The 12,277-nt window shown below is 33.8% G+C and overlaps 1 protein-coding gene across 22 annotated transcripts in view; it reads right to left on the reverse strand.

Annotated features, from left to right (window-relative positions):
- ADGRL2 (adhesion G protein-coupled receptor L2) overlaps window positions 1–12,277 on the reverse strand; it is a 690,605-nt gene that overhangs the window by 22,112 nt on the left and 656,216 nt on the right. For all 22 annotated transcript variants that reach the window (XR_005553918.1, XM_039321043.1, XM_039321064.1 and 19 more), the window contains 2 exons: window positions 10,375–10,595; window positions 7,441–7,507 (listed from right to left, as the gene is read on the reverse strand). Coding sequence is in view for 21 of the 22 variants with exons in the window: in XM_039321043.1 (XP_039176977.1) it covers window positions 7,441–7,507; window positions 10,375–10,595 (288 nt within the window). In the remaining variant the exon portion in view is untranslated. The remainder of the gene's footprint in view (window positions 1–7,440; window positions 7,508–10,374; window positions 10,596–12,277) is intronic.

Raw genomic sequence — 12,277 nt, forward strand, 5'->3', positions numbered from 1 at the left:
TTTAACCAAACTTGCAAATCATTTGAGTACGTGAGAACTAGAAGATTGCCTCTAAGAGGATTTTCATTCCCATTCTCACCCAATATCAAAAGTGAAAAAAAATGACCGTGTTTTATATTTATTACTCAGCTATTTCCTCACTTCCTTTCCTTGTAAGTGATTTTATAAAACAGATTGCTTGAATTTTATACTGCAATCCTAAATTCCCAATTATATAGAGTTGGAAAACTCTCCTAGCTGGTCTAATGTTCATTAGTTCATGCTGACAATGGTATCTTATTTTAATAACTCAATATAATAATAACAAGATAAAAACAATATTTTATATGGCCATAAGGCCAATATATTTAAGACTTTTCCTTTCCTCTAATTATGGGAAAACTCAATATATGATAGTTCCCATTTTATCAAACTTCTTGAATTTAAATACCTATGAAACATCCTGTATATAATGTAAAGCATCTTAAAATGTAAGTTATGTTCACAAAATAGGAGAGACTTTGTCCATATTTGGATCAGCAAATCAAAGGTTAGTGTCTAGTATTTTATTGCCTCAGAGCAATAAAAATCCAGATACAATAAGGGCACTGGGGTGAGTTAATATTTACCTTCTTAAAACAGGAATTATTGAACTGTTTTTCACCATTCTTGAAACAAAATCTGTTTTGTGAAATGTTTGTGTGACATTTTAGGATGCAATTCCTGAAAGTTCAGGAAGTTTTTTCACCAAAGCCCAACATGAATGGCAAGCTTATCAAGTCATTTGGAAGTGTCCAAGATGAATGTGGATTTTGGGGGGGGGGTGTGCTACTGATTGTAGAGTTTAAAAAAGCATGCGGTTAATTTTAGAGCCAACAAATCCACTTAACCAAATCTTAGTTTAAAATTTATTTCACCTAAGCTGGAAGACCTGACATGGATTGAATAAGACAGAAAAAAAGGAAACACCATGCTGCAGTAACCTTCCTGAACAGCACAAGTTCTGACTCTATTTGTCATCTCTGGAGTTTTGTTTTGTTTTTGTTTTTTTAAAAAAAACTAGCAATTCAGCTCCAAAATGGCTCCAGAGTCTTCTCTTTAACCATACAAGCCCCATTCCTCTCTGGAACATCCAGTGTGAAGAAGACTTCTAAATGTGTTGCAAATTGAACTTTCACTGAACTGGATGAATTATTAAAACTGAAGATGGAGCTAACCAAATGACAAGAACAGTTCGTGACGTGTCATGATCCAGGCTTTATTAAATCATTTCAGGCATACTAATAGTTTTCTGCCATTCATTACTTATACACAGAGTTTTACATAGATATAAGAGCCCTGGTTTCCCATAGGTAAAGACATAAAAAAAAATTCTTAGACTGGGATGGCATAACAAAAACTTTCCTTTTTAACAAAGCAGAAAAATAATCCTGAAAATGTATATCCTTTACTTATTTAAAGTCAATTTAACACTACAACAGCATAAAGCATATTATGAATTACTTGTCTTTTCATGATATCATTTCTTTTTATAACTTACTTATATTATAAGAGGTTGGATTGGAGATTTTGTCACAAAGCAAATTTATTAAAAAAAACATTTACTATTTATTTTGTGTATAAAAATATCCTGTTCTTTTAAAATCAACTTACTCAACTGACTTTATAATTCTTTGTTTTTTAAGTACAGAATGTATTTTTAACTCCTTTTGTTGTTGAGTTACATAAATATCAGGAGGAAATTCAACAGATTAAAGGGAATTCCTTCCAACTCCAAAGTCTCTTTCTCAGCAATTCTTGTTTCTAATTTATAGGAATAATAAGAACAGTATTCTTAACTTCCTATTTCTCCCTCATTCCACTTCAGCTCTTTGAAGCCAGAATATAGAGGAGCAAATCCCATTCTTCTTTATAAAAGTGATTTTAAAATGCAATTAATTGTATCAGTAACCTGATCGAACATTTTGAAGTCTTTTTTCTATGAGGTAAATTTGGAGTCTCTTTACCTTGCTTTTAAATTTTGAAGGTGCATGTAAAATTTTCCATGTTATATTGTTTATGTATGTTATTCATATTTTGCCAATTAATTTGATGCAATAAAAAATAAAATTAAAATATTAAAAAATATTAAACATTTAACAATCCTGAACCTGCTTTATAAAAATATTTGGGGGAAATTAGATTTTTAATCTCTCTCAAATTTATCATACTAGAAATATATACAGTACATTTATTTAGTTTTTTAAAATATAGCAAGTTGAAACAAAGAGCATTTATATGCCTATCTAATGAACATTATATTATGGTAAAAAATTTATTCAAATAACATTAAATAGGTATTTTTCTTGACTTTCATATATTATACTACCTTTGCACATTTTAAAATATATAAATGTGTATTTTAACTACACAAGTTGTTGCTGTCTCAGGGCTTAAATTTCAGATTACTAATTTTGTACTGAATTCAAAGATTCTGGGTGCCTAAATATTTGTTACTGGGCAACAAATTCTTCCTTTCAAGGGAGGGAAACAAGGACAACCACCCCCAATTTATGTTATTAAAAAAGGACTGGATTATTATAGTAAAAGTGAAATATTCATAAGATAAAACAGGCTTTTTACGGTTAATATTCATCCCTTATAAATTCTCTCAACTAGTTTCTAACTGTTCATTAACAATAGCTTACACATTTTAAATTTTTTCTATAATATTTTTTTTTAAAAATAAAATAGCCAAAGTCTCTAATCCTCAATTATCTTGTAACAAATTCTTCATCAAATCCATATTTCTCCCAACCAAAGCTTTCAAAAATATGTGGCATATTTATGAAAGTAAATAAATGGTTAAATGCTAACAAGCAGCTTTTGAAGTGATAACGCAAGCATGGCCGTATTTTCATAATGAAGGTAATCTTAAATTCTTGAATTATGTTGATTGTCCATTTATGCTTATAACTCTTGTTTGGCTACAATATTCACATTCAACTATTCCTGAATCATTACACCTCCTGTCCTTTTTTTTTTTTGGTGGGGACGATTAGAGGGCAATGCAATTGTCAGAGAAGAATTACTGCAAGGAACTCTGCAGTGATTGCTACCTGCTGTTTCATATTTTCTGAAGTTGGGAATACTGTTCCCAAAGGCCTTCCACTTCTCAACCTAAATGATTTGCAGGATAATAATGTCATGGTTGGCAAATAATAGTGGACTCTAACTGTATATGGTCAATACGATTAAAGCCCATCACCCTGATTTCTATTCTGACCTGGTTAGAAGAAAGCAATATCTGCAGCAATTGCCCAAGACTCAGACAAAATGTAATGTTTTAGAAAGAAAGAGAACAAACTGAACAAAGAAGAGAGAACAATAAACATTTTTATAAATCATACATAAACACATTCCCATGTTCTCAAACATATCTATTAATACACAGTAGGTGTATTAAACAGACATATTTTATGCCTTCATGTAGAAAAAGAGAGAAAGATATGGAACAGACTTGAATTTTTTTAATCGTACTATTTTTAATTATTATATGTATATCCAGAGAAAGTGTCATTTTTACTACTCCCTATTATTAATACCACACTTCTGTAGTTTTGTTAAACTATTGTTCATTGTGAAGTTAAAAAAACAAAAAAGACTTCATTATCCAAATAGTCTCTACTAAATTTGTACAGATCAACCTCATTCAATGAGTTACATAGTTGAAGACACGTTGCATAAAAACAATTCATAGATATTAGCAAGTTGAACAAGTCAAGAAAGAGCCAATTGCAAGCATATTTCTTTTTATGGGCATTGAAGAAAAGAGGTTGAAGAGAGTGAGTATAAGGCGGCTTTTCTTTGAGGGTCACACATGTTTTAACATTAAATGAGGAACAGCACAGTATATTTTACTGTTTCATCTGTCCTCCATACACACTTACATCAATCATGACTTTTAAGAAGACAGATGGAAAACTTCATAGAACAAGTTCTCTAACATTACATACTACTTGAGAGGATTCAAAGAATGGAAATTGGAGATGGAATCGTCTTTTAAGTAAGGAAGCCTTTTAATGAGATAATTAATTATTCTTCAATATAGATTACCAAAATATATTACCAAAAAGAGCTCTATAAGGAACAATGAAACTAAAAATAGTTTTCATGCCATAATAACATAATAACCATGAACCCATTCATGGCAATTATTTATGATAACTATAACCTTTGTTATTAACTTAACAATCAAATTGTCATCAGTATTGTTATACAAGTAAAATCAGCTGCAAATACAACTGTTATATACTGTGCTATGTGTTGATGATAATAGCCTTTCTATATTATTCAATTCTAACTGCTGACATTGCTAGATTTGCCTTTACCTAAATTTTGAAAAAAAAAAGTGTGCTGGTTTAGTCAATCATTATTATGCAACTTACTACATAATTTCATAGTTCTTCATTAATTTGATGGGAAAGACCACTCACTTTAGTCCAAATTAGCATGAAGAGGACTAGTTAATTCAACAGCCCTTCTCAACCATTCCTTCCTATTTTAAGATTGTGCCTTTCAAAAGCTAATCATGATGGCTAAATGGCTCTTCTAACCCATATAAGGCATGATATAGAAATGCAGCGGAAGGTAGAATTTGGACCGTGTGCACTCCTTCTTCTCAGCCAACAAAAAAAATTCCACTTCCCTTTATTTTGGATTATTTGTTACATGAATTATTTTCCTGTTTTTAAGTACAAGCCACTGATCTCAGTTGTGTAGTTTGTTGTGGATAATATGATTGCTTTGATTTATTTAAGTTGTTATAATCACTGTATTTTTGAGTGTGTGTGTGTGTGTGTGTGTGTGTGTGTGTGTGTGTGTGTGTGTGTGTATATATATATATATATATATGTTTTCTGAGGTTTTCGCGGGTGTTTGTATGTAGGTCTTTGGTTGTTCGGGTTTCTCCCGCGTAAAATTGGAAGTGTCTTGGCGACGTTTCGACGAATGGGACTTCGTCGAAACGTCGCCAAGACACTTCCAATTTTACGCGGGAGAAAACCCGAAAACCAAAGACCTACATATATATATATATATATATATATATATATATATATATATATATATATATATATATATGATCATGTTTGTATTTACAAAGCTGGTAAGCTTTTCTTAGAAGATAAAGAACTAAAGTCCTATTCAGTCATTGCTGTTTCTGAGATATGACACATTTTGCAATTTAGAAAACTGTTTATAGAATCAGGGTACACAAACAATACTAGATAAGTTAACTTTGTATAAGGCTATAAAGCAGTGGTTCTCAACCTGTGGGTCGGGACCCCATTTGGGGTCGAATGACCATTTCACGGGGGTTGCCAAACAACGCAGTCCGCCATTTTTTCCCCCTTTTCCTTAGCTGTGCTACTCCCTTCTATTCTATTGGCTTTTGAAAGCCAATAGAATAGACTCTCTTGAATAGAGTCAAATTCTATTGGCTTTCAAAAGCCAATAGGAATTGTCCAGGCTGTCTCTGCCCTGCTAAGCCCGCCAAAAGTCCCATTCTGCAAATGGTGCTGCACTAGTTGAGTAGTCCTCAACTTATGACCGGTTGAGTAGTCCTTGACTTACGACCGGTTGGGGGTCGTGGCATTAAAAAGGTTGAGAACCACTGCTATAAAGGCTACTGTTGATATAATTATATTTGATAACATCTCAAAAGAAAGATGTTGGAAAGGAATTAGACATTTCAATTTTAAATGCATGTCGTAGACTGTTTATAACAAGTTATTCTAATTCTTAAAGCTAAGAGAATCTGATCCAACAGATGACTACAATAGTTAGAAAGCACACATAAAAAGGTGTAAACTCCTGAAAGAATTTAAATAAAAGGAATAAGAAACACTTCTATGTACACCTTACTTACATGAGTGCCACTGAGTTCTAATTTTTTTCTAAGTAGTCATATTAGAATTATACCATAAATAAATTCAATTAACTATTCACATTTAATTATTTTAATTACTCCAGTGATTTGTATGTTGCCAACCCCTGAAATGTAAGGTTGTTTACAATATCACAAATTAAAATAACATAAAACATCTATAAAATTAATATATTTATTACTGTCCTCCAATTAAAAATCCCTCTTTCCAAAGATTTTGCAGAAAATAACTCTTTTCTTCCATTTATGTAAAGATCAGAAGGGTGGAGAAAGCTATTTCACAGCACAAAGTTATCACAGAGAAGTTATTTTTCCAGGCCCTAGTTCCCTTGATTTTTAAAGAACCAATGTCTGTAGTAGTTTATACTATATAGAGCATGCAGCCAGATAAGAAGTTATCTGGCTGCAAAGGTAACTAGAGACCTCAGCGATAAAATACTTTATAGATAATCACAGCATCTTGAATTGGGCCAAGAAACCTATTAGCAGTCAGTGCAGTTCCTGCAAAATACATGTTATTCTGCTGAACTGGCTAGCAAATAAAGAGTAGCATTCTATGTCACATAAAGCTTCCAAGTTCTCCATAAGGGCAGCCCATGTAAAGTAAATTATAGTAGTTTAACTGAGATATAAAAAGGACATTGCTGCTTTCAGTGTGTTTTGGTCCAGCAAAGAGTGCAACTTAGAAACCAGCAAAGCAGGCCCACATTTATTGATTTTTTGGCTAGTCTGCACCTGTTCTAGTAGAGAGAACTGAGTCTAGGAAAACTTTTAAATTGTGCACCAGTTCATTCAGGTAAAGTTTAGCTCATGGAATTGGGAAATGTATGTACCAATATTACTTCCATCTTGCTGGCTTTTAATGTGAACTCTTAGATATAAACATTATCTATATTTTTAATCATTTGCATGTGTTGTTTCAGGATTTTTTTTAGGTGTTGCATATCCTGCTGCTATTCAGTAAAACAAGGAGCCCACCTGGGTCAATATCCAAGAAAAAGTTGCTTAAGAGCAGTCATAAGAATTTTGTTACTGTCTTCATATTCTAGATGTGTCCACTGAATCATTGGAAATTTTTCCAAGTGCCTACTGGAAACCAGCTGGATCCATAACCTGTGTGAGTTAAACCATCTTAATGGTTCAATATGGAAGTTGGTAGAGGCCACAAGCCTCAAATGTTAACTGTGCTAAAATCAGTTTTCTGTGCTGAAAGTGGATGAATAGCCTTCATAGTTCAGTAAGTATTAGAAATCCAAAAGGTATCACCCAAAGGAACAATACAGATATGCAAGGATTAATGTTCACATTTATAATTTATACAGCAATGCCGCTCTCCTTATAGAAGAGATTTGCATGGATAGGCCCTAATTCATTTCAAACATAGCCACCAAAATCCCGGAAAACTGACAAAACATTTTTTGATTTATTTACAATAAGTATTTTTATAAACAAATATTATGATTTAATAACCAAAAACATGATACATCAAATTAATCTGGGAGAAAAACTAAAAATGAAAGAGGTCATATTCTTACCAGAATAATGAAGGTAACAGGCCCAATAAAACTCCAAATAAAATAGTTGTCCACCTTGAGCCAGCAACTGTTTCAGAAAAGAGAAAAAAAAAAAAACAGTCCATGAACGAAGAATATTCTGGAAACTGCAAAAAATTAACTCTCACAGAGATCATGTTTATGACATCTCTTTTAGCAATGGCATTAAGTGGAAATCCATTTGAAATCTATTCTTACAAATAAGTTGTATCTCTTCATATGTTAGGTTTGGAATTTTGGGAAGACTGGCCAAATCAGTGGAAGTGAAAATAATTAATGAGCAAACAGAATCAACACTACCTATATCCATCCATCCACCCATCCTGTTTCTCCTTGTGAAAATCAGTTATGTGTTTGTTCATAAAACATTCTTTGTGTGGAAATCTGAACAAACTAAACCAGAAGTCCCTGGTTTCATGGAGAAAGGTTTTTCCACAGACTGGAGAGTCTGTGGTTTTGTGTACTACTTGCATCTCACAGGGCTCTGCTTGTTTGTGTGGACTGGGTTGCTGGCATGTTGCAGCCTGGTACCGGTCCACGGACTGGGGGTTGTGGAGCCCTAAACTAAACTATAGATAAACACATATATTTTATGCAATCTTGTAATGTTATTCATCATATTTTTGTGTTGATTACCAGCTCTTATTTTCAAATTTAGCCAAACTAGACATTTCCTGCTGGAAGGCTATTTACAAACCACAGCCTCATAATAATAAGTAGGTCTGCAGTATTGTCCACAGTTCTATTTATTTTTCTTGAGACCTGGAATCTATCTAACTCACCTAATACAATACATAAATTCTTTCTTCACCATGATTTATTTTCATCTCATTCTCTCTGTCCCTTTCTACTTTTTGTTCTATTAAATCAAGTTGAGAGTTGATACCAGGAAAATAAAGAAAATGCTGAAAAATCAAATTAATAAACAGCATGGTAGATGAGATTAGTCTCCTGCAATCTTTTCCTCACATGGACTAATTTTTATGATTCTGATACCATGTGGTCCATGTCCCTGTTGCACAGTGCCTTAAAATTTGCCATAGTAGTATTTAATCTATTGTTCAACTAAATATAGCAAGAGGTAGATCCTAGTAAGCTTGGCTGGGGGAAAAAAAACACCACCAAGCAAGGTCAGACCTGACTTCTAAGGGACATTATTACAATATTCCCAAGCTGAAAGCTAAACAAGAAGGCAAAACAACAACAACAACAAACAAACAAACTGATTTCACTGTAGCCATGAAAACAGTATATGTCTATTCAATTAGCAGGCATCAAGGTTAATTCAGCTTTATTATCTGATGATCACAAACATACCTATCAGAAATTCAGAAAATAATTAGACATCCTACTTTTTCAGCAAAAAAGTGCATTACCAATAAAAAGCCACCATTCCCAACTGGATATTCAACAATTAAAAGGAAATAGCATTAAACTAAATTAACCATTGGCTATGAGGACTCAATTCATTTAATGATTCACTTTTTATATATTACAAGTAGCTCCCTAAAGAATCACTTTTATTTATCTTTCATCAACAGCAAAATTAAGCAGACTTCTTGTATTAAACAATATCTGACCAAAGCTCTAAAGTATTTAATAAATGGACAAAGCAAGAACTATTAGAAGGCATATTTATGCCTTCAGTTATATAAACCCTCAGAAATATCTTGGGTCTATATTTCATAACTTTCTGTAATACTCTATTTTATAAGCAGAAGACAATGCCTAATTTTAATTTGTACATACCTGATAAAATATAACCAAATAAAAAAATATATGCTGAAATACTCAGCTATTATTATTCAGAAGATATCGTACCAGAAGACCAGCTGAACAATTGTATCTTTAAAAAAAAAAATACTAAGGCATTATATTTTGCAATAATATAATTTGACTTCAGCAAAATTCCCCATACTTATTCTTTCAAGTAAGTTCCAGTGGGACTATAAATAAAAGTAACCAAGATCTGTTATGAATTAAGACAAATATACATATTCCAGGATAATGATGTGAGGTCAAATTTGGGTCAGTCACTAGACCAGAGATTTACTCTTCTGAGCTTTCAGACACATGCTGGAGCCCATCTTCTCTCTAATGGAATATGTGCTTTGGGCTGTTTGTTGTGTTGATGGCTGGCGATTGGCTGTTGTTTCCTAGCGCTACCAAGCCCTTGGCTCCTAAGTATTTGATAATTCATTGGTAGCTTCACATTGCAATGCACAAGAACACACATTTAATTTCGCAGCAACTAGAATCGTTGGCCATGAAGGTACAAAGATAGCCAGGGAAATGATTGAAGCCTGGAAACGGGCCCCTTGTCAGTTAACAGGAGTGCCGAATTACCACCAGCTTATCAAATACTTAGGAGCCGAAGGCTTGGCAGCACAAGGAAATGACAGCCAATCACCAGCCATCAACATACCAATCAGCCAATAGGAAAGCACCACATAAACACGAATCGCAGAATAGCCCAAAGCATGTATTCCAGTAGAGAGAAATTCCCTGAAGATGGGCTCCAGCATGAATACAAAAGCTCGGAAGAGTAAATCTCTGGTCCCAGTGACTGACCCAAATTCAGTCTTGCAAGGTCTGCTGTCTTCAGAGCTCCCCCTTCAAAAGAACAACAAATATTCCTTTTCTTCTCTAATCATTCTAGCCAGCTTCTTTTAATATAAGAAAATACAAAGTAAAATAATGCCATAATTAAGAATCTGGAGTGTATAAATGTTCTATAAATAAAAATTATAAAGGACTTAAATAGAATCATATTGCCATTCCCTACTAATAATGTCTTCAGATGTTCTTTTACTTGTGTTTCATTCATCATTTATTTCAACAGGCTTGGCTTTCTGTCTGATAGCTAGCACGTTTAATAAAATAACCCAAAATATTAGATGCTAAGCATATACTTACGCATTGTTTGCTCCATAGCTTGTATAGTCAATAGCTGCTGAAACGCCAACAACAGTTGCAGGAAACAGATAGCCAGCAACATAATAGTACTTCTTCCTAGAATATTCACTTTCAAATACTTCTACTAACATAAGATAGAGTTGTACCCCTTCTAGGCACATCCAGGCAAAGGCTGCCAGGAAGAAAAAATGTAAGAGGCCTGCAAATATGGGGCACGCAATCTGCAAAGAAACAGAAACAATCAAATTCAAGCTACAATTTCCTCAGTCTTTCTTGTTTAATCTGACATTTCCAAAATTAGAATAAGGTGGTTCCAACCCAGTGCTCAGATTTTAGAAAAAGCCTACTACACACAACCTCAGGCTAAGAGAACCTTTCCAAAGCCAAAGTTTATATTCAGCATGGTTAAATCTCTGTGTGTTCTCGGCAGCTGTACCCTGTCCTTTGTGGCACTCTGTAAGTTAAGATATGGGAAATGTGTGCCTGTTCACATTATGCAGTGTAATGGTATATCACGTATGGAAAGCAGCCTATTAATTTTGGGTACGGAAATCTTAACAGTCTGCTGCAAAGCTTATACTGCAAATGATTTGGTACAGAAAGATAAAGAAACACTGCAGCTAAATGTATTATTTATAACTTCTGTTGAAAAAAATAAAAGAATAAGCTATTGCAAGGAATTCCATTTTCTTTCATATTCCATTTTTTTTTCTTTTCTATGTACGATGAAGTGCCATATTGCTAACCAGGCTAAGAATAAAATCCTTAAACTTGAGGAAAGCTTTATTTTAGAAAAGTTGGAATTCTGTCTCAGTGCTTGAAATTTAGGTCTTCCATCATGTAAGGTGAAGATAATGAAAGGAGCTCTTTGAGGGATATGGGTGGTTCAGAAATTTTAAAAATAAATGTGGAACAATTTTAGCGTTATTCACAACATTAGATGTGTAATGACAAGACTGTACAGCTCTGTACAGTCATTTAGTGACTGTTCAAAGTTATGAGACCGCTCCAGAGCTACTTACAACTCAGATTCAACATTCTGATAGCTCCTCCCAGTCACGTGATTATTTTGGATGCTTGGCAACCAGCCTGAGCTGACAGCCATTCTGCAGTCACGGTAACAGTGACTTACAATGTTTTACAAGGACATTTACTTCCAGTTTCGGGGGGGGGACCCTATTGCAGACAATGGATTCTCTTAACGACCACTGCATTTAATGGCTGTGGCGATTCACTTAACAACAGCTGCAAAAAAGGACATAAAATTGCGGCCAGTCACATGGTGACATGCTTAATAACTTGGCATGACTTAGGGCCGAAACTGCATGCTTAATTATGCTTTTAAGTCGAGGACTACCTGTACCACAAAATCCCTAATAGGAATTTAAACCTTTAAGAGTCCTGCTTTGATTTTTCTCCTATCAGCAGTACTGCTTCTGTTTTATTCCTATAAATGTTATTTTATTTGGTTTGAGTCAAACTTCATTGTTAGAGGACCACAGAGCTTTTACAAGGAGCTGTATGCCAGTATGAATGATTATTGCAATGCTTGCTATTTGTGCACGTAGAACCTGTGTCTCTTAGAAATACATATGCATGTCCCTAAATCAGAATAATGTGCCTGCCTAAAGGCTTCTCAGTCAACAGTTTCTGTTGCAGTACTTTTTATCTCCTATAACATGCAGAGAGTGGTTAATTAAAACAGCTACAGTTTTAACATAAGTTAAATCTGGACAACGCTGCTTAAAAATAAATAATTCTCTTCTAAAGAAATCAATCTTTCTGGCACAAGAACATCTAGACAGCCCCTTCCTGGCCTCAGATGAGCTGAATCCAGTTTTAAGCATCCTGGAAGCCATTCGGTTAAAGAACCAGATCTAAGTGGTATAATAATAAAACTGAT

This window comes from Crotalus tigris, unplaced genomic scaffold (assembly GCF_016545835.1).
Source record: "Crotalus tigris isolate CLP2741 ecotype Arizona unplaced genomic scaffold, ASM1654583v1 scf7180000023719.973015, whole genome shotgun sequence".
Lineage (NCBI taxonomy): Eukaryota > Metazoa > Chordata > Lepidosauria > Squamata > Viperidae > Crotalus > Crotalus tigris.